We start from the raw sequence: 22,720 nt of genomic DNA on the forward strand, positions 1-22,720 counted from the left end.
GCAATCCTTGTTTCTAGAGCTGCAGCAATCATGTCCCTAACTACAATTAATCATTGGCCTCAGTGGTCACATGTGGTAGTCAGAGACGTCGTCGCTACAGCACAGGTCTCTCTACAGCGATGATTTGCCCACTAGCCCATGGCCTTGAACTTGGTGGTCTGTGTCCGGTGGCTTCTTACATGTGTTTTCCTTGTCAGAGAGATGAGGAGTGATGCTTAGTGCAAGAACAAGGACATGTAACTACCACTGCTGTGCTGTGTGACCATCTCTGGGATCCTCATGTGTTTGCTGAGCGATCGCCATGCGGATGTCTTCACTATAGCTTCATGGGAGTAATGAAACACTTGGTTGTTTTAGTAACTCTCAGAAACTACAATGGAGAGAGCCACATGCATGCAAGGGCTCTTTAAACCCTATTTCAGTCTGACAGTGTGGACAAAAAAAGGGTGTACATCCCTGCTTTATAGGTAGGAGACAGAGTATGGAGCTTGCACATTAAACGGGTTGTCCAAGTTATATTTGTTGATGACCTATCCTCAGGATATGTCATCAATATCAGATCTCCTGGGGTCCGACACCCGGCACCCCTGCCCATCAGCTGTTTGAAGAGGAGGCGCGTGCCATGCCAGCGCCGCCTCCTCTTCACTGTTTACCTTCTCGCCATTGCATCTGCAGCGGTCAGCAGGTGTAATTACACCTAACCGTCCCATTCATTTCAATGGGACGGATCGTTCCCATATACTTGTAAAGGAGTGATCCGTACCATTGAAATGAATGGGATGGCTTGGGTGTAATTACACCTGCTCACCGCTGCAGATGCAACAGCTAGAAGGTAAACAGTGAAGAGGAGGCGGCGCTGGCACGGCGCGCGCCTCTTCAAACAGCTGATCGGCGTGGGTGTCGGACCCCAGGCGATCTGATATTGATGAACTATTTTGAGGATAAGTCATCAATAAATATAACTTGCACAACCCCTTTAAGCTATACCTTGAATCCTTTTCTTTAGATGACCTTCCAGAACTGCAGGCTGTTCAGACTGACTCTACATCATCACCAGAGGTTTTCCACCTTGATGCAAATGTATCACATCAAGAATATACAGTGCCTTCATGGAGTCAAAATACCTCAAATATGTCAGAAAGTGCCTATTCTTATGGAAATGGGATGAACTGGTTGACTGAACTGGCCAATATTGCCACAAGTCCACAAAGCCCATTAATGCAATGTTCATTCTATAACAGGTAAGACCTTTTTTCTTGCTTCTCCATTCTACCAAGCATGTACTTGGAGTATTCCAGTTTCATGAAATTGACCACCTATCTTCAGGATATATAGGTCATCAATATCATATTGGTGAAGGTCTGACTCTCAGCACCTTTACTGGGCAGCTGCTTGAAGGGGCTTTGGCGCTAGTGCGAGAGCTGTGTTCTCTCCATTGCTTACCTATATGTCGTCTACATTGTAGTGGTGGTACAGCTGCAATTACACTGCAGTACCCCTATAACATTCTGATAATATATCAATGGAAATATTTTGAATTTTCTTGTTTTCCTGCTTTTGTCAGTTCTGAAATTGCCGGGTCCCCACCACACACACACACACACACGCACAACACAGTATGTGGTATATAGTATAAAAGAAGCTGGGTCAAATTATATCAAGTTGTAATTTGTATCTCCATACTCACATTTTGATACCATGCTTCTGCAAACTGGCAGTAATCCTCTATTCTTTGAGTGTGCGCTCGGGAGTCCTATCGGTGCAATTTAATGCTGATTTGCAGAAGCACAGTGTCAAAATGTGAGTGTACAAATTACATAATTGGACTCGGCATCATTTACGCTACGCACCTCCTTCTCTAGTTTGCAATTTTTTTGAAGCTGACAAATTGCCTGTAACCGCTTCCTGGCTGCACCACATAAATATGTAGTTTGGTATATTGAGTGGGCTCACAAATTATGTACACTCCATACATGGCTGGTGCCAGCTGTGTAATACAGCTTAGCTAGATGGAGATAACTCTGATCCTGATTGTTTAACCCCTCTGATGCTACAGTCAATAGTGCGTGTCTCATCTAAGAGTCAGAGGTAAGGGGCATAATGCATGTGTGTGCACCCCGACTGGAACTCACTGCATCATAGTGTTTTATTGTAGCCACACATGATGATATGAGCACAGTGCAATAAACCCAAAATCAAATAGGGAATGAATGTATTATAAAAAGCAATGATGCAGTCAGTTCTGGTCAGGGGAGCTGCGAATAACAAATGGAATGTGTTTCCTGGATCGAACATGGTCATGTGAATCAGCCCTTAGTGGGGTTTACCAGGTGCTTCTGAACCAAAGTTTAGAATTTATATTTTATGTTAAAAATGTACTAATCTAAATTTGTTCAGCTGTTGTATACAGTATGGCTCCCTGTAGGACTGGTGGTTTATGGTTGTTTTTCTCATTTTAGATCATCACCTGTTCACATAATAGCTACCAGCAAAAGTTTACATTCCTATGCCCGTCCTCCACCTGTTTCTACAGAAAGTGAGTCAAATGTATCCAAAAGTCATTGGAAGGAAGAACGACCAGTAAGACATGAGCGAGTGAGTTATTATTCATTGCAATGAGCAAAATAGTCTGATCGAACATGTTCCTAATAAGTATATTGGTTCAGATGAAAGTGTCACCTCTTCAGATTTTACATAGATACTTTTCATATAGTTTTACTTAAAGGATTTTCCGGGTTCAGAGCTGAACCCGGACATATCCCCATTTTCACCCAGGCAGCCCCCCATGAGTTCATGCTCCGATGCTCTCCTTTGCCCTGCGCTGAATCGTGCAGGACAAAGGCAATTTCTGACAAACCGGGCTCTCCTTAGGGCTGCCAGGCAGAGGCTTCCGCCCAGCAGTGAGCCCGGTGATGTCATTGGCACTGATGGGTGGGCTTTAGTGCTGCCCTAGCCTGTAAAACAGCAAGGGCAGTGCTAAAGCCGGCCCATCAGAGCTGGTGACGTCACCGAACACACTGCTGGGTGGAAGCCTCCGCCTGCCAGTGTGTTATTGTAAATAAAAGTGCCCTTGCCCTGCGCGATCATGCATTTTATGCTCCGATGCTAACATCACGGGGGCTGCCTGGGTGAAAATATGGGTATGTCCGGGTTCAGCTCTAAAATTTAGAAATCTCTTGATATTTTACCCAACAACAGATGTTGGCAGACAATATTAGATTGTAAAATAATCCAACTTCACTGACATGCATGGCTGTATTAAAGGGGTGGTCCATTTTCAGATCCCACACTGCATTTCAAGTTCTCCTGACCAGATTTTTTTACCCATCTGCAGCAGTGACATCAAATCGACGACATGTGACCACTTACAGCCAGTCACTGGCCTCAACAGTGTACCTGACGATGCCAGTGATTGGCTGCAGCAGTGACATCACGTGTTGTTGACATGACGTCTGTCAGGTAATTACTCACCTGTTCTTTATTTCGGATGGATGCCAGGGGTTGTCTGTTTTCTCCTGAAACCAGACAACCCCTTTAAATCAGCTGCACATGTCACACAAGATGGATCCACTGACAATCTAATGCTGTCAGTCAATGTTTGTTGTTGGGAAATACAAGGATTGGGCATGTTTTAACCATTTGGTTCCACAGAAGTGAAGATGGGGATTTCTGACAGCCCTTAAATTACTTATGGCAGTAAATGTGAACATTGGGTCATGGATTTTTTTTCTAGCGAGCATACCATCAAAAGGGGCATTGGATGCCCTAATAAAAGGAAAGCAGATCTGACTGCTGAAGTAGCTAGCTGAAGGCTGAGGTTTCACAGGAGCCTCCATTGCAGATTGTAGGTATTTGTGCCGGAAACTCAGGAGACCCATTATAGTGAACGGTATCTGTCAAGTGCTGGTGGTGTCCGGCATATGCTGGATCTGGTGATTCCAATATTCTTTTCCTATGCTGGAATTTTGGCCACAGATGGAAACCTAGTAGAAGAGTCACACCTACAAAGGGAAAACATGTTTTTGCATTGCCAATTTGCCATATTTTAATTTTATGAAATCATCATCTTCTGGTAGATCCATTATAGTTCATTATAGTACTTTTTTTGTATAATACATAGTTGCGCAATTTTTGAAAATGATGTGCGTTTTTTAACCCCTTCCCAGTTGCAATTTGATTGTAGTAGAAGGGTAAACTTTTATAACAGTACGTTGCTGCTCATACATGAGGACCCTGCTCCATTCATTCCCAGTACTTGGGATCCCCATTCTCTTGATTGGTGGGGTTCCCTGCGCTCGGACTCTCACTTGTCAGATACTCATCTCCTATCCTGTGGGGATAAGTTTAAAACTTGGGACAACTTATTCACCTAAGGCTACTTTCACACTAGCATTTTTACTGGATCCGACAGGGTTCAGCAAAAACGCTTCCATTACTGATAATACAACCATCTGCATCCGTTATGAATGGATCCGGTTGTATTATCTGTAACATAACCAAGATGGATCTGTTGTGAACTCCATTGAAAGTCAATGGGGGATGGATCCACTTTCTATTGTGGCAGATTGACTTACGTTGGGGGTCATGATATATCCGTCTTGCTCCGCATCCCAGGGCGGAAAGCAAATTACAACATGTTGCGGTTTGCTCTCTAGTATGGGACCGCAACTAAACGGAACGGAATGCACTTTGGAGCATTCCGTTCTGTTCAGTTTTGTCCCCATTGACAATGAATGGGGACAAAACTGAAGTGTTTTTTTCTGGTATTGAGCCCCTATGACGGATCTCAATACTGGAAAACTAAAACGCTAGTGTGAAAGTACCCTAAATTGTACACACACAAAAATGATTAATGTATGGAAGACTTGTAATGGAAGAAAAAGCAGATGTGTGCAGCCGAAAAGATAATACATAAGAAATCCAAACTTTCCTAGTACACCAAGGACACAGAATAGCTATTTGAATACATTTGTGTGTGTGGCAGCGCTTACACATTTGTGAATTATTAGCAGTGCTTTCCTGTCGGTAATTCATTCTTTGTATGAAAGAAACAGAACAAAGGGCCGTATTACAGTATAGCATCAATCGGTGTACCGTTCATTTATATCATAAGCAATGACAGTGACCCTTTAATGTGGCATGCGGCCTGCAACACTTCATATTTTATAGCAAGAGTTTAAAACATTTAACTCACAGTTGCCCAAGCAGGCAAACGCTATTACTAGATGTTTTCTGATTTAACATGTTACTCATACTCAGTGTAGAATTTCTACAATATGAAATTATTCTTTATTTCAGGCAAACAGTGAGTCGGAATCTGGCATTTTCTGTATGTCATCCTTTTCTGATGATGATGATTTAGGGTGGTGTCACTCGTGGCCTCACACCATTTGGCACGGTTTTCTAAAAGGTGAGTAATGCCCCAAAGATTGTGATGCATGCCTCACCTTTTCCTTTATTGGGGGTGTATTCCCATATGGCAGATTTGTTTCAGAGATTTCATTTTCTGGAATGTTTGCTCCATAAAGCTCCTGAGCCTGTGCCATCGCTGTGATGTACTACTAATAGTACACCAGCGAGCGCGGAGGGGTTAAAGATGATGTTAAATGGCCTAAAATGCCAGAATTGTGCAGGACAGAGACAGTCTGTAAGCGGAGTACATTATTTTTGTCCTGTTCACATTACTGGTAACCCGATGTACAGTAATAATTCCCATTTTAGCAGTTGCCTGGCCATACAGGGGGCACTTACAGGAGAGTTATTCCACTACTTATCCTTCAGATAGATACAGAGTTCTGCGTTTCTCTACCCAAGACCGTATGAGTAGCATTTCATAGTGTATCCTTTAACATGTCTACCCAAAATAAATAGTACTCAGAAATTCTCCTTATTGCTTTTTTTTAAAACATAAATTCCAGCAGAAAGTGTTTTCAGTACAAGTAATGAAAATGGAATTAAGCGGGATTCACAGTAGCATGGCATTTATTGGAATACAGATTGTAAATATTAAATGCCTATCATTTTTTTTTGCTTTGATATGGTTTCTTTCTACATAGGCTGTCATTTATTATGTGTTATACGCCACTTTTTGGCGTATTTAGGTAGCAGATTTTGTCTCAGAGGTGTTTTGCGACAAAATCTGTGACTTTACCCCCGCCAGCCCATCTCATTCATCATTTTCCACGCCAGCATGTCACATCTCAATCGCCGGTCTTAATAAATGTTCCCCATAGTTTTTTGTTATACTTTTTTTACTCCCATTATTTTAGGTGTTTTTCCTGTCCTATAAAGAAGCCTATGGAAAGGCACCTGGAAAAAACACACTTCCTCTAGACCATGCTGCATTTTGAAAAAAATAAATAAAATGCAATTGACCCCAAAACACACCAAAAGTGAAGAAAACCGGCATAAACAAACATTTTTTTTGTAGTCCATTTTGTTTCAGTTCTGTTTTTTTAGCAAATGTCTAGGCACAGTGTTACAAAAAACCCACCCTAGGTTAAAAGTATTAGATGTGTAACCAGACGATATAGAAAAGCACCATGGCATTTATGCTGTAGGCAACATGTTCTACCATCAGCCAATCCTTAGGAGTGAACCGGGACTATAGTAGATGTTAAATTGCGCTTGAGCCCTTAGCTGCCAATTAGACTATTCATCCCCTTGTGGGCACATTTGCCAAAGTGTAATTATTTGTCAAGATGCACTAGACAATCAAGTAATCACTATCAAGTACAACTAGCGCTTGATTGAGCTATTGCGGCCTCCATTTTACTGTACTTGGATTGGAGCATCAGCAGCATGGGGTCATAATGAATGCATCTCTATCTATATATAGCTGTCATTTTAATTCTGCACTTCTGACACGTTCCTCGTCTTGAATCTTGTTCAGGCACACGTCTGTGTTTTCATAAAGGGCGCAAGAAAGTATGGCAGGATGTGGAAGACTTTTCCAAAAGCATGCGCTATAGATCACAGCATGATGCCAACGCTGTCACCCAGAAGGTAGTTTTCTAGATAAATTCCAGTTATAAACCTTGTTTGTACATACAGTATGCACCCATATGATGTTTTGTGTAAAGTGCAGTATTTTTCAGTGCATATATGTGCAGTGTTCCGCTCTTTACCCTTTCAGGCCTTTTTGATGAAGTGGAATCATTGGGGAAGTCTGCCTATCCACTGCCGATCACACTGACTGCAAAAGCATCTTTTTTTATTTTAGTCTCGTTTTAACCGCAGTCATCAGCTCATTTTTCCCCATGGGAGTCTGGACTCCAGCATGGAGATAACAAATACAAACAATCCAGCAGTGGGTATTTGTGGCCATGTCCACTAGACTGGTACAGAATGCTGCAGTCACTCACTGCTGCAGTATATTAGGCTCTGTTAACATTGATGAACTACTTCCCATTGAATAGTGTTTTACTGGAATGTTCTGACATGCCACCGCCTGGTAGTACGCCTTGCGCTCGGCATGCGTACATGTTGTACCATTTTCATGTGTCATTTTGTACCATTTGTAGGGTTATGGATCAGATGGTTTGAAACTGATTTCTCATGAAGAGAGTGTGTCTTGTGGGGAATCTGTTCTGCAGCTGACGTTTGACCCAGGTACACAGGAAGGCTTGCTTACAGTGGAGTGCAAATTGGATCACCCATTCTATGTAAAAAATAAAGGTAAGGCTACTGTGGAGCGTCTGTACCATGTACTATGTTCATATACAGCAGTCGTGTTGTCTGTTCTTGCCTCTGTTTGATGTCTCTCCCTTAAAATCTCATTTACAGTGGGGTCCTTTTGACCTTTTTTCATGAGCTTGTTACCTTCCATGTACAAGTACTTATTGATACTGAGTTTAAAGGGGTTTTTCAAGTGTTTTATACCCACCGATTAGTTATTTGAAGAGGCAAACTCCCTCTTCCTAGGCATGTGACATCACATTCATTGGTCACTTGGCCTATTCAAGTAAATGGGGCTGAGATGTGATACCAAACAGGGGTCAAGTCCTGGGAAAAAAAGTGTGGGAACTCACCCAAGATCCACTGCAACCCCCCCCCCCCCCTCCAAAAAATAAAAAAGCACAGAAAATCTAGCATGCTGTAATTTGTGTCGCTGCGGACTAAAAAATAAATTAAAAAAATAGCACTTTTAGAAAAGTTTGTCCTGGGATTCGATCTCATGACCTCTACACAGCAGAAGCAAGGCATATGCCCTCACAGCTATGAAAGCTGTCTAGCTTGCTACTTAAAAAAAAATATATATAAGACTTCTACTGTAGGTAACTTTGCCCACTGTGTATGGATGTAGCAGAGCTGGGTGTGTTGGGGCAGCTGTCATGTGTATGGTTGTACACTAGGTATCAGTACACAAGGTATCAGTAGAAGTATCAGAAAAAGAAAAAAAAACACTTTTAGTTTGTCCTGGGATTCGAACTCATGACCTCTACACATTACAGGCAAGGCATTTACCCTCACAGCCATAAAAGCTGTTGAGGTAGTTGCTTAAAAAAAAAAAAAACTAAGACTTCTACTTATACCTAGTACCTAGTGTACTGATACCTAGTGTACAACCATACACATGACAGCTGCCCCAACACACCCAGCTCTGCTACATCCATACACAGTGGGCAGCTGTCATGTGTATGGTTGTACACTAGATATCAGTACACTAGGTATAATTAGAAGTCTTATATTTTTTTTTTTAAGCATTTACCTAGACGGCTTTCATGGCTGTGAGGGTAAATGCCTTCCTCTGATGTGTAGAGGTCGTGAGTTCGAATCCCAGGACAAACTTTTCTAAAAGACATTCTAAATGATCTCGTAGTGAAGGAGATGATGTCATTAGGGGGCGGGGCGCCATGAGAGGAGTCGCAGGCAGCGGCACCGCACAGACAGCTTCCTCTCAACTGAAGCCGCCCCTCCTCCCTTAACCTGCCCTGCACAGTGCGCTCCGTCTCCCCCTGTGAATCTGATTCAGCCGTGTTCTCCTGGCTTGAGGCTGAAAGGGAAAAAAGTGCAGGAACGCCGTTCCCATGCGTTCCCCCTCCACCCGACCCCTGATACCAAACACAGCCACTGTCCAAAGGATGGGATGGTGCCGTGCTAGTTAAGCTGTGAGGAGGCCACAATTTCCTCTGTGCTGTGTGTCAGAACCCCACGATCAGATTCTGATGATCTATCCAGTGGCTAGGTCATCAGTATATGAAACTTGGGAAACAGCTTTAACCTCTAGAGAACCCGCGTCATACATGTACGGCGCTGGTGGACGTGACTTAAGGTCCAGTGCAGTACATGTACGGCGGGCTGATTGGCCGGGTGCAAGAGCTGCGCCCGCCCGATCAGCAGCACGGACCCAGCAGTCACTGACAGCTGAACCCCTGCATCATGCCGGCGTATTAACCTCTTGTATGCCACGGTAAAAGCTGACTGCCACCTGCAGAAGGTTTGCGGAGCGTACGGCTTCCCTCCGCTTCCCTGTTGGGTCCCCGCGCCGCAGTGACGGGGACCCGATGCCTTCCATAGGCATTGGGGCTTGCCTTCTACGGAAGCCTGTGAGATCCAGCCCGGGCTGGGTCTCACAGGCAGGTTGTCAGCATAAAAGCTGACAGGCAATGTATTACATAACAGGATGTATTGTAACACATTGCATAGGGGATCAGACCCCAGAAGTTGAAGTCCCAGAGTGGGACAAAAATAAGTAAAAAAGTGTTTTTCATAATAAAAAAAAATTTAATAAAAAAAATAAATAAAAATGTAAAAAAGACACATAAAATTGTAAGAAAAAAAAAGAAAAACAGACATATTGGACATTGCCGTGTACATAACGACCGGCTCTAAAAAAAAATATCACATGATCCACCCCCCTCACCTGAACGTCTTAGAAATAAAAAATAAAATAAAAACGGTGTAAAAAAAAAGCAATTTTTTTGGTCACCTTACGTCACAAAAAGTGTAATACCAAGCGATCAAAAAGTCATATACCCCCCCAAAATAGTACCAATTAAACAGTCATCTCACCCCTACCTAAGACAATTGGGCAAAAAAAAAAAACAACTATGGCTCTCAGAATATGGAGACACTAAAACATGATATTTTTTTGTTTCAAAAATGCTTTTATTGTGTAAAACTTAAATTAAAAAAAAAAGTATATATGTTAGGTACTGCCACGTCTGTAATGACCTGCTGTTTAAAAATATCACATGACCTCACCCCTCAGGTGAACACTGTAAAAAAAGAAATTCTATTTTTTGTCACCTTACATCACATAAAGTGTAATACTAAGCAGGTCAAAAAGTCATACGCACCCCAAAATAGTACCAATTAAACCGTCATCTCATCCTGGAAAAAAAAATCAGCCCCTACATAAGTCACAAAAAATAATAAAAAAAAATATATATGGCTTTCAGAATATGGGGACACTAAAAATTTTTTTTTTCAAAAATGCTTTATGATGTAAAACTGAAACAACCAATTTTTGGTATTGTTGCGTCCGTAACAACCTGCTCTATAAAAATAGCACATGATCTAACCTGTCAGATGAACACTGTAAAAAATAAAACAAAAATAAAAACCTGTGCCAAAACAAATTTTTTGTGAGACACGGTAACAAAAAATTGCTAATATTAGGCAAAAAAAAATCATATGAACCCTAAAATAGTACCAACAAAACTGCCACCTTATCCCGTATTTTCTAAAAAGGGGTCACTTTTTTGGAGTTTCTACTCTATGGGTGCATCAGGGGGGTCTTCAAATGGGATATGGCAAAAATCATATGGCGTTCCTTTCCTTCTGTGCCCTGCCGTGTGCCCATACAGTTGTTTACAATCAGAAATGGGGTAATTCTGTAAACTACAGAATCAGGATAATATTGTTTTGGCTGGTAACCCTTGCTTTGTTACCGTAAAAAAAAATGGATTAAAATGGAAAATCAGCCAAAAAAGTGAAATTCTGAAACTTCAATTACATTTTCCTTTAATTCTTGTGGAACACCTAAGCGGTTAACAAAGTTTGTAAAAAATTTTGAATACCTTGAGGGGTGTATTTTCTAAAATGCTGTCATTTATGGGTGGTTTCTAATTCTAATAAGTAAGCCCAACAGTGACTTCATAACCAAACTGGTCCTTAAAAAGTGGGTTTTTGAAATTTTTCTGAAAAATTTTAAGATTTGCTTCCAAAGGTCTAAGCCTTCTAACATCCCAAAAAAAGAAAATGTAATTTACAAAAGGATCCAAACATGAAGTAGACATATGGGAAATGTAAAGTAATAAATATTATATGAGGTTTCAAAGCAGAGAAATAGAAATTTGGAAAATCTCAGAATGGCTTAGATAAGTAAAAGCATTCCAAAAATATTACCACATAAAGTGACACTTGGAGAATCTATTATAATAAATATATGTATTTGATTAACCATATATCAAACATGATTAGTAAAAAAAACAAACATCAAACTAAAACATAAAAAAATCACTATTACATATACTATAATGGCTATAGATGTTTCCATGTATTAATACTTGGGTATACTTATTAAATGTGTGGCAAGATTACGCAAATGTATAGTATAATTGCTCCAATGTCAATTTAAACTTTGCTACTGCCCCACAGAAAATAGTAACCCACCACTTAATTGTACAATAATGATCACCTGTTTCAATCTCTTCTTAATAGCTCTTAATAGAGTAGTAATTTGACACCCAAAATTAATAAAAAAATGTATAATCTTAAAATAGTCATAAAATGTCCACGCACATAATCTATATGATCCTGCTAATGTCTTAGGGAGTAGTCTGATATAATATTATTACATAAAAAAGTTTGTTTGTACTCCTTTCGATGCTATACCCGCATGAACTCATATTTAGTTCAATTGCGATATTTGTATAGGCATTCTGTATTTCAAGACTGTCTGCTTTTCAATGATGGCAGTCAGTTATGCTTCCCAGAACTTACTCACAATACATTGCCTGTGTCTGCCAATCGTGGCGTCCCACGTGGTGGCCAGACATTAAAGTCCTCACCTCACCGCTTCCTTATTATGTAACGCTCTCTCCAAGCCCGGCGTCCCACGTGATTGGGTTCTTTAGTACGGCGGGCGGTTCACTTGGAAGCGGGAGTGCTTTGTGTGAAGCACTTCACGGTAGCTCCTGTATCGCAGCAACTATTCAGTCACCAGATGTCAGTGGGTGAATTGTCATTTGCAGGCAGGTTCTGAAACACCAAACGTGTTTCGGAGTTTACACTCACTCTTTCATCAGTGGTAGAACCTGCTGTGGTCCTCCTCCCTTTATATAGCCATCCTATAAATCACCCTAAAAAAATCTGGAATGGATCTTAAAATAATTGGAATTGCTCCATGCGGTTGTAATGCGTTTTTACTAGTTCTTGTGCGTTTTTTTTTCTCTATTGTTGCTTTTTAAATCTTATGGGCAGCAATATATAACTGAGCTAAGCAAGTTTTAGGCAAAAAAAATTATATTTCCTCATTTCCCTGGTTTTCTTCTGGCCCTTTTGTTTACCTGCAATAACAACAATCTCTGAGATTTTCTTATGAATATTTGTGCTCCTCCCCCTGCTCTGCAAAGGTAGTGAATAAAAGTGCTGCCCTGAGTGCCATATCTCACTGCTGGGATACCCAGCAGCATGTTGTATGTGTGGGACTACAAGTCCCAGCTGTACAATGACACTGTTGATACACGCAGGATCTTCCCCCTACCTGTTGTGCAATGCTCTGCAGAACTCCTCTGTCAGCTCCTGTGCCCAGCATTTGTCTCCTAACTGCCTGCAGCTACTCAGTAAAGCCTTCAGCCCTGAGTGTGCTGCTGAAAGGGGTTAAAGTTTCCCCTGAAGAATCCAGGGAGAGCAAAAAGCAGCAGCTCAGCCATTGCAGGAGGGAGTGGCCAGCACAGTGTGTACAGAATCATATCTGCTCTTTCAGGCTAGTGCACGAAACATCAGAGCAGGGAGAGAAGCGGACATCACAGGTCATGTGACCCTCAGTGAAATCTGAGAAAGCAGCCACTGGAGATGCAGTAAGTGCATGGTAAAGCCTTTACAGTTGATTAATTAGAAACATACAAAGAACAAAAAAATAACTCTGACAACCCCTTTAAGGTGAAATTTGGCAGGGTCCTGAAAATGTTAAGGTGGGTCATCAAATCGCCTTCTGTTACAATAGCTGGCAAGGAAGCAGATAATGGGAATTCTGTAAGATATTGGTGTGAGCAGCTGACCCCAAAATTTTTTGTACAGCATAGTCTAGTAAAATAATGTAATTTTATTTTTATTTCCAGGCTGGTCATCATTTTACCCGAGCCTAACCGTGGTTCAGCATGGCATTCCCTGCTATGAGATGCACATTGGTGATATATGCCTACCTCCAGGACATCCTGATGCCATAAATTTTAATGATTCTGGTGTTTTTGATACCTTTAAAAGGTGATCTTCAGTAACCATTGACTTGTTTGTGTGTGCGTCCTTGTATACAGATCATTTATTCTTCTCTATACTATTAGACTACTGTATATGGACAATTTTCATATACAACATATTTTTCCCTTGTTTTGTTTCCAGTTATGATTTCACGCCAATGGATTCCTCTGCTGTGTATGTGTTAAGCAGTATGGCACGTCAACGTCGGGTTTCCTTATCCAATGGTGGCGCAAGCAGCCCAGATTCAGAGAAATCGGACTACAGCAAGGACTGTGCATCTCCACAAACTTCTTACACTTCATTATATAATAAAACTGGCAAGAGTCACAGCTCAGGGACTGCTAACTCTGTGATGGCCACATCTCCCAATAAGTGCAAACGACCAATGAACGCCTTCATGCTTTTTGCCAAAAAATATAGGGTTGAATACACACAGATGTACCCAGGAAAAGATAACCGGTAATTTCATAACTGATGTTTATACCTTCCTCTACAGAAGAACGCTGCATGTGTTTTATGTAGAAATATTTTATTCCACCTACAGTTCCTGCTATAGTCCCTTTACCTGCACTGTTGTTGCAGCTCACAATGATCTTCTAGGTGGGCAGTCCTCTTAAAGAAGATATCCAGTATACATGGGGTATGAGGGAATGAAAGACATTTATAGCAGCTCTGCAGGATGTGCCACACATGTCAACCTGAGTCCCTTAGTCTCAGAGGCTAACTCCAGACAGAGTTTGCCACAAAGGCAGTTGCCTCTATGGGATCACTTCTTGCTGTATTTATACAATGCGCTCATTGTCTTCATATGAAGCTGTATGAATCGGTCATTTAGTAAGCTCCCCCTAGTGGCGGCTGTGTAAGGGAAGTAAAAGATTGGAGCTCTGTATGAGAAAAATGCTAGGGTGCATCAAACCCTAGAAAAAGATTTACCGTATAAAATGAACAGGTTTTTTTCAGGACAAATTGTACTTTCTAATGGCACCATTTAATATTGCATACAGTGTAGTGGGAAGCAGTAAAAAAAATCGGAATTCCGCCAGTTTTATTGGTTTTGTTTTTACAGCGTTCTCTGTGTGGTAAAACTGACCTGTTTCCTTCATTACTTTGGGTCAGTACAATTACAGCGATACCACAATACTTTTTCTTGTATTTTAATGCTTTAACAAAATTGGCAAAACATTGTTTTTCTTTTCATCCCCCATAATGAGCTGTGTAAGGACTCATTTTCTGTGCAGTGATTTGTATTTTTCAGGGACACCATTTTTGGGTGTGTACTTTTTATAAAAATTCTGGGGGAGGTGAAGCGAGGAAAAAAACTGCAAATTGTTCTTTTTTTTTTTTTTTCGTTACATTATGGCAATCATTAAATTGTCCTTTCTCAAAATTTGATTTTATACATTAAAAAAATTAACTCGGAAATTCTGTATATTCCAATGTAGTGCTGCCACCTGCAGGCCTACATTGGAATATACCCATGATACGCCTGGTAGCCTTGTAGAGGCTCAGAGCCCACCTGATGGTCATGTTTTAAGCAGGTGATATAATTTGTATCAATACATCAGGACTTACCACAGGTATTCATTCTGTGGGATATTTTCAAATCCTGACTGGCAGGTGGGCCCTGAGGACTGGAGTTGGGGAACACTGCTTTAGGGTCCATTCACACGTCTGCAATTTTGTTCCGCATTTTGCGGGCCCATTCATTTCTATGGGGCCGCATGATGTGTGTCCCGGCTCCGGAAATGCGGACCAGCACTTCCGGATCTGCATTTCCGTTCCTGAAAAAAATAGAACATGTCCTATTCTTGTCCGCAATTGCGGACAAGAATAGGTATAGTCTATTAGTGCCGGTGATGTTCGGTCCGCAAAATGCGGAACGCACATTGCCGGTGTCCGTGTTTTGTGGATGCGCAAAACACGTTACGGACGTGTGAATGGAGCCTAAAAGCACCCACGTGGACCATGGACACAACTGACTGGAGATGTTCATTGACTTATGTAAGAGAGTTTTGTAGACAGTTGACCAGTGTGCAGATAAGGCGTATATGTAATCTTTCATTGTATGCTGCCCGTGAGGATAATAAGATGACTGCTGAAAAGTGATCTGTAAGGAACAGGAAGTGTCAGCACACTATTGGTGTTTTTTTTTTTTTTTTTAAATAACATCACTTAATATAAGCTTAAAGATGTTGTCCCATCTTAGACATTAGGGTCATATCGCTAAGATATGCCTCTAATGTCTGACAGGTGTGAGTCCCATCTCTGGGAACCACACCTATCCTTAGAACAGAGACTGCAAAGTGATGGGGTGCACACTGTGCATTTGCGACTGCCCTTCATTCACTAGCTTGGCTATTTCCGTAAAGCCAATAGAAGTGAACAAAGGGAAGGCTGCGCTTGCGCTGTGCGCATCCCATTCATTTCAATAGGACTTCCGAAAATAGTCATAAGTGCTGCACGGCTATTTTCAGCAGTGCACCAGAATTGAATGAAGGGCAGTTGTGCATGTGCAACTTCATTCTAAGGATAGGTGCGGGGCCCAGAGGTGGGACCTGCACCTATCAGACATTTGGGCTATAGCCTACCAATATGACACCAGTGTCCAAGATGAGACAACCCTTTTAAAATAAATATAAGAAACTGTTTTCTGTTGACACATTCCTTTTAAAGGGGTTAGCCCATCTGGGAGATTGATGGTATATTGCTAGAATATGCCATCAACGTCAGGTAGGTGTGGGTATCACCTCTCCTATCTCCGGAACGGGGCCTCCAAACTGAAGGAGGGCACAGTTTACATGTGCGGCGTGCTCTCCATTCATTGCTATAAGAATTGTGAAAATAGGTGAGAACCATGCTATAAGAACTGGAGCAGCTACACTGGATGTGCTAGGTAAGTACAGCTCACTTCAAGAAAGGGGTTTTCCGAAATGATGATACTGATGACCTATCCTCAGGATAGGTCATTAGTACCTGACCGGAGGGGGTCTGACACCCGGGACCCCCGCAAATCATCTGTTGGAGAAGGCACTGATGCTCCTGTGAGTGCCTTGTGGCCTTCTCTGTGCTTACCAAGTACAGCGCCGTACATTGTAGTGACTGTGCTTGGTATCCAGGGTGTTAGGGTACTTTCACACTTGCGGCAGGCAGTCCCGGCAATCCGGACGCAAACTGATGGCATTTGTCGTACGGATCTGGATGCAGATCCGTCTGACAAATGCATTGAAATACCGGATCTGTCTCTCCGGTGTCATCTGGAAAAAACAGACCGGGTATTAATTTTTTTGCATTTTTAAAAGCCGGATCCGGCACTAATACATTTCAATGTAAATTAATGCCATATATGGCATTCCGGCAAGTGATCAGTATTTTTGGCCGGAGAGAAAAAGAAAACCGCTAGTGTGAAAGTACTCTTAGACCCCCACCGATTAGATACTGATGACCTACTTGTCATCAGTATCAAAATCTTGGAAAACTACTTAAAATAGGCATGCCCTCTCCCCCTTTACATGTTTAAAGATATCAGTGTAGCGGTATGTTCATTATATCATTTGCCTTTGTCTATACTCTTTTTATGTGCTGAGTGGACATTTTCTTCCCACATTGTTGGATAGATCTAGAATACAGCATGCAATAATTTGTCTGAAAATCCGGGATGGAGAACAAGAAGCCACACTTAAAAATAAATAAATAAAATGGACAGGAGACATCGGGAGGGGGGGGAGGGGGGGGGGGGGTGACAGATTTATCAATGCAGTTACACCAGGCTTTAGCATAATTACCTCATTTATCAAGTTCACACATTGCATAACATGGGGACAATTTTGTAGCCAGAAAATCCCATTCGGCCGTAGGTCTAAACACTTGAACTAACAGAGTTGGTCCTGTATTAATACTAGAGAAACTGGGGTTGTTGTCATAGCAAACAGAGATCCCAGCTTCATGTGTGGTTGCTATTGGCTGCAAGACCACCGCATGTTTTTTTCCTAATATAAAATAATTGAGTATCGGAGGAAGAACCCTGCTGCAGGGAGCGCAACTGTAAGGGCCAGTTCTCGAGTTTTTTGGCGATGGTTTCTGCTCTTAAAATCAGCTCCAAAAAAACGCCTCCAAACAGCCTCTCATTCATTTCAATGGGAAGCAGCGTATCCTACAGTATATAGGGGCAGAATCTCCCATTTAAATGAATAGGAAGCAGAAAAAAAACAGCTCTGTGAAAGTCCATGTATATTTTTGTGCATTTTTCCTTAAGTTTTTTGGCGCAGATCTGCTAAAGAACACTCAAGCTGAAAATTCAGCTTTGTACTGAACACCCGTTGGTTTAAAAAAAAAAAAAAAAAAAGACACGTCAAAAAACGCACAGAAAAACAACTTTTCTTGTGCTGCAAAAGATGTGTATTAAAATCGGTTGCGTGAACCGGCCCTAAGGCTGCAGTGTCTGCTGGGAGGATTCACAGAAAGCATGGGTGTGTGCATTTCCCAGATGCCACTGAGTGACATCCATCCCTCATAGAGGAGTGTGGGGGAGCAAAACCCATATACCACGTGGTACGCTTTTCGTTTCTACTGGATTTGGTGTCCATCCGAGCTATGTTACAATACTCCAAGCACATACATTAAAGGTACACTGCAGGACACTGCAAGACACAGTTTCACAGCAACTATTTTCAGGAGAAATGTTCTTGAGAACATGGTAGTGGACACTGCTCTCTAATATGTGGAGAGTTGGACGGTAGACGTTGCAATTTATACATTTATGTTTTAGACAAGTGCTAAATCCATGTAAAAATTATACGCGCGCCATGGAGGGGGAGGGTTATTGAATTGTTGTAAAAGCAACCAATCACAGGCCAGTTTTCATTTAATACTTTGCTCTTGGAAAAGTTACGCTTTATTCTGATTGGTTGCTGTGTTAAACAGAGGTTTCTGCCCCTATTGCGGAAATATGGCATCCAATGGAGCATTACGCACTTAAAAAAAACAAAAAACATTATTATCCCTTTGTATGAAAGTCAATGGAAGGAGCTGTTTATGAGCGCTGAATGTAATCAGTGATGGATGAGGACTCATGTGAACATCAAAGCATCTAGTGGTTGAGTAGAAGTCTTGGCAGACCTTTCAGCAGACAATCTAACATCTATAGGACTGTCATAGCCTGTTGAAGTTTGGAACTTGATCTGACAGATTAGACTTTACCCGCTTTATCGTGGTGGCAGCTAGTGTACACATCTTCAGGTTCAGTGAATAACACGTTCTGCCAAATGAAAATCACATGTTGATGGTGGACTTAATGGCTGTCTTTATATAGACCTCATGAACACGGCAGGGAACAGTCTAAGGCCCCTTGCACACGGGCGTCACAGATTTTGTCCGGGTGCATTGTGGGAAACCCGTGCTGTCTGCGATTGCGTTACGTTGTTCATTTTTTTCCGTGCAAGCGCAAAGCGTTTTAATGTGTTTTGCACACGCGTGGTAAAAAACTGAATGTGGTACCCAGACCCGATCCCGGACTTCTTCACTGAAGTTCGGGTTAGGTGTTCTGTAGATTTGATTATTTTCCATTATAACATGGTTATAAGGAAACATAATAGCATTCTTTAATACAAAGTGCTAAGTAAAATGTCCCTTGAGGGTTAAAAAAATAATAATAAAAAAATTACTCACCTCATCCACTTGATCGCGCAGCTGTTATCGTCTTCTTTCTTCTTCTTGCAGGGCTTGCAAAAGTACCTGCGCAGACGTCATCGCGCTCACCACATGGTGAGCGCGATGACGTCAGTGCAGGTCCTGCAAGAAGAAGTCATTTTTTTAAATTATTTTTTAACCCTCGAGGGACACTTTACTTAGCACTTTGTATTAAAGAATGCTATTATTTTCCATTATAACATGGTTATAATAAAGTGAATGGACCTCATCCCTATTTATTATCATCTCCTTAGCAACCATCTGTGAAAATCGCATTGGATCTGCACTTGCTTGCGGGATGGTATGCGATTTTCACGCAGCCCCATTCACTTCTATGGGGCTTGCATTGCGTGAAAAACGCAGATTATAAAACATGCTGCAATTTTCTCGCAACGCACAAGTGATGCGTGAAAAACATCTCTTATGTACACAGCCCCATAGAAATGAATGGGTCAGGATTCGGTGCGGGTGCAATGCAATCACGTCACGCATTGCACCCGCGCAGAAAACTCGCCTGTGTGAAACGGAGCCTAATAGTTGTCGTTTGTCACATACTGACTTTGTGGTTTTCAGCAAAAAATTCTTCTGAATAACCCATAAAGTCCTTATGTAGCAAAGGGTTTATTCCAGACTGGTTCATTACAAGCAGAGGGGCTGGCCCACAGTGGTGACCTTAATGTGTTGTTATAGAGCATCCTGGGGGGATTTGGGTTGAATATAGAAACGGTCAAATTGCTTTAGGTCAAATAGTTAATGTCAGATAAATCTGCCTGCACTTGCTGAAGAGGTCACATAATTGAGTTTCCATGATTACTAATTCTCTGAAAAACTGCTAGGCATCACAATCTGGATGTCCTTTTAACAGATATGCTGGAAGCTCCAGATGTGGTACGCAGCTAAACAGATTTGTAAGGTTTGCAATAGTTTTGCCAATAATCGATCTGTACTTGGATAAGAACAGCAAATACTAAGCGAATCAGAACAGAAAAGTAAAGAAAAATCCTGCGACATTCTGCTTTTAGTAATGTCACCTATCATTGTAGGGGATATTACTGATGAGTGGTGATGATAGTACAACTTTATTTTTCCCCAGGGAGACTTGATATGACTTTAGTGTGCTATAGTGTAGGCCATTCCTTGCATACATTTGCCTTATAGGAATCTATGGGGAATTTACAATATCCATGTTTTTTTTACAGTATACAAATGTATGTGGCCCAATACACATGACTATATCCGTTTTGCGGTCCACAAAATATGGATGCAGTCTCGGTTTCATCTGCATTTTTTGCTGATCCATTGACATGTATAGGACATGTTCTGTACTTTTGCGGAAAGGACATACGGATGCAGAAAACACACTGATAATCTCTCTGCATTGCATCCATAAGTCCGTTCCGCAAAGAGATAGATTATGTCCACAAAATGCAGACAGCATGCAGATCTCATCCGTATATTGCAAATCCATCATTTTCAAACCACAAAACATATATATGTTTGTGTGCATGGGGCCTATGTCAGATGCACCGGCCAACCTATAGGGTGACCACAGTCATAGCTGTGTGTAAAATAAACTTCTGATCTTTAGCTCTGACATGCTTTCTTCTTCCAGAGCCATAAGTGTGATTCTTGGTGACAGATGGAAAAAGATGAAGAATGAGGAAAGGAGAATATACACAATAGAAGCTAAAGCCCTGGCTGAAGAACAAAAACGTATAAATCCTGACTGTTGGAAGAGAAAAAGAACAAATTCAGTATGTAGTCTGTCGTAGTATTCTCTCCCTCCAAAATACTGGGCTGATTTCTGAATGTCCATCAATTTAAATTCCTTGTACAATAAGTGTTCCTTGTGACCAAATACAGATATATACAGTATTTATATAAGGGATTCATGAACAGAATATTAACTGTTCAGGTCACCGCCTGCAAGCATGAGTGTACACTTCTTATCTCATTGCAATAATATGTCTGCAAATTACTTAATGACCCTTTACACTGGCCAATTTAGCTCGTCAGTAAAGGAGAGCGCCGCATTTACATGCAACAATCTTCTCCACAGTATGGGGAGGAGCAGTCGCTAATGCCATCATGCTACCCCATACACACTTGTTGTTTGTCGGCAGCAGATCGCATTTACACAGCACGATCTGCTGCCAGCAATCAATGATTTAGGTGCCTACACAAACTATCCAATCACCTGATGAAGAGCAAGTGATTGGCAGCACCTTTAGGCCTCATGAACACGACCGTGGTGTGTTTTGCGGTCCGCAAACTACGGATGGTGTCCGTGTGCATTCGGCAACTTGCGGAAAGGCACGGACAGCCATTGATATAACTGCCTATTCTTGTCCGCAAAACGGACAAGAATAGGACAGGTTATATTTTTTGGCGGGTCCACGGAACAGAGCAACGGATGCGGACAGCACTATCTTTTGTGGCCCCATTGAATTGAATGGGTCCGCATCCAAGCTGCAAAAAACTGCAGCTCAGATGCGGACCAAAACAACGGTCGTGTGCATGAGGCCTTACACCGCCAGATAATCGCTAACTTTAGCAATTATCTAGCGTATTTCTGCAAATCCTCTGTAAACCAGTTAAATTCAGAAAAAGTTTCATGCTCTTTTTATAGCACAGCCTGACAAGAGATACTAATTACGGGTGATTTATTCTGAAATTCTGATTTTTCAGGGCTCACAGCAACATTAAATATGAATGTAGCGGGATATTGTGTCGAAACATGCGGTTCGGCTGGCTGGAAGAAGAAAGTCTGACATCACCGTGTTGTGAATGTGCTCCGAGACTGTACTAGCAGCAATGTCACAGAAGTAATCTGACATGAATGACTGAAGGCTTTCCTGTTTTAAACATAGCATTACATATGCAAAAATATCAATATTTTAAACCAAATCGCCTTATTTTTGAAAAATTATATATCAGGTAATATAGGCTTGAAAAATCGATATCCTGTGGTGCTACAATGAGGTGTGTATCAGCATATTGTTTTTAAAAACAACCAGGTTAATAAAAAATGGGAATTTATAGAACATATAACTGCTGTTTATCGACCCTACTGCTTATTAATATGTATTGCACAAATGTAATTATCTTTACGTTAGAATGTGTAAGTTTCTGACGTGATATGTTAATGCAAGGTGCATGAGCACTAACTGACTATTCATTGCCACTGAGCTCCATTTATATTTTGGCAAGTGGATCATTAGCTTCCTTATAGACTGAGGGGCCAGCAATTTCCTACAGACCCCTCCAAATGCCAAGGTGTTGAAGCTTAAGATTTAGTAATTTAGGTTGCCACAGAATCTACAGATATAGATTTTATTTTGCTATAAAAATGTCATTATTGATGGGGGGGTTGACTTTGCACTTAACTCTGGTGCAACACTTGCACTTTACTTTTTCTTGTGTCTGTCGGAATAAACAGACGCATATATTGTTCTGTGTTGCGGCTGTAGGACTGTGATGAGTGGAAATCTTGGCTCCTGAATTGCAGCTGTAATACAGTTTGTCAGCATCATCTGCCCCAGTAATTTTTGCACACTATATTCTTGTATATTTCAAATAAATGTTGTTGAAATGGTCTTGTTCCCAG

At 41.4% G+C, this 22,720-nt stretch overlaps 1 protein-coding gene across 1 annotated transcript in view; it reads left to right on the forward strand.

Annotated features, from left to right (window-relative positions):
- The window catches only part of HBP1 (HMG-box transcription factor 1), a 35,770-nt gene extending 13,061 nt beyond the window's left edge, over positions 1-22,709 (forward strand). Inside the window, exons 3-11 of the mRNA XM_044280196.1 lie at positions 1,007-1,241; positions 2,460-2,595; positions 5,299-5,410; positions 6,893-7,005; positions 7,524-7,677; positions 13,290-13,434; positions 13,570-13,887; positions 20,726-20,867; positions 21,802-22,709. Of these exons, the coding sequence (XP_044136131.1) occupies positions 1,007-1,241; positions 2,460-2,595; positions 5,299-5,410; positions 6,893-7,005; positions 7,524-7,677; positions 13,290-13,434; positions 13,570-13,887; positions 20,726-20,867; positions 21,802-21,819 (1,373 nt within the window). The 3' untranslated portion in view covers positions 21,820-22,709. The remainder of the gene's footprint in view (positions 1-1,006; positions 1,242-2,459; positions 2,596-5,298; positions 5,411-6,892; positions 7,006-7,523; positions 7,678-13,289; positions 13,435-13,569; positions 13,888-20,725; positions 20,868-21,801) is intronic.
- The last annotated feature ends 11 nt before the right edge of the window (positions 22,710-22,720 follow it).

Source organism: Bufo gargarizans, chromosome 2 (genome assembly GCF_014858855.1).
Source record: "Bufo gargarizans isolate SCDJY-AF-19 chromosome 2, ASM1485885v1, whole genome shotgun sequence".
Lineage (NCBI taxonomy): Eukaryota > Metazoa > Chordata > Amphibia > Anura > Bufonidae > Bufo > Bufo gargarizans.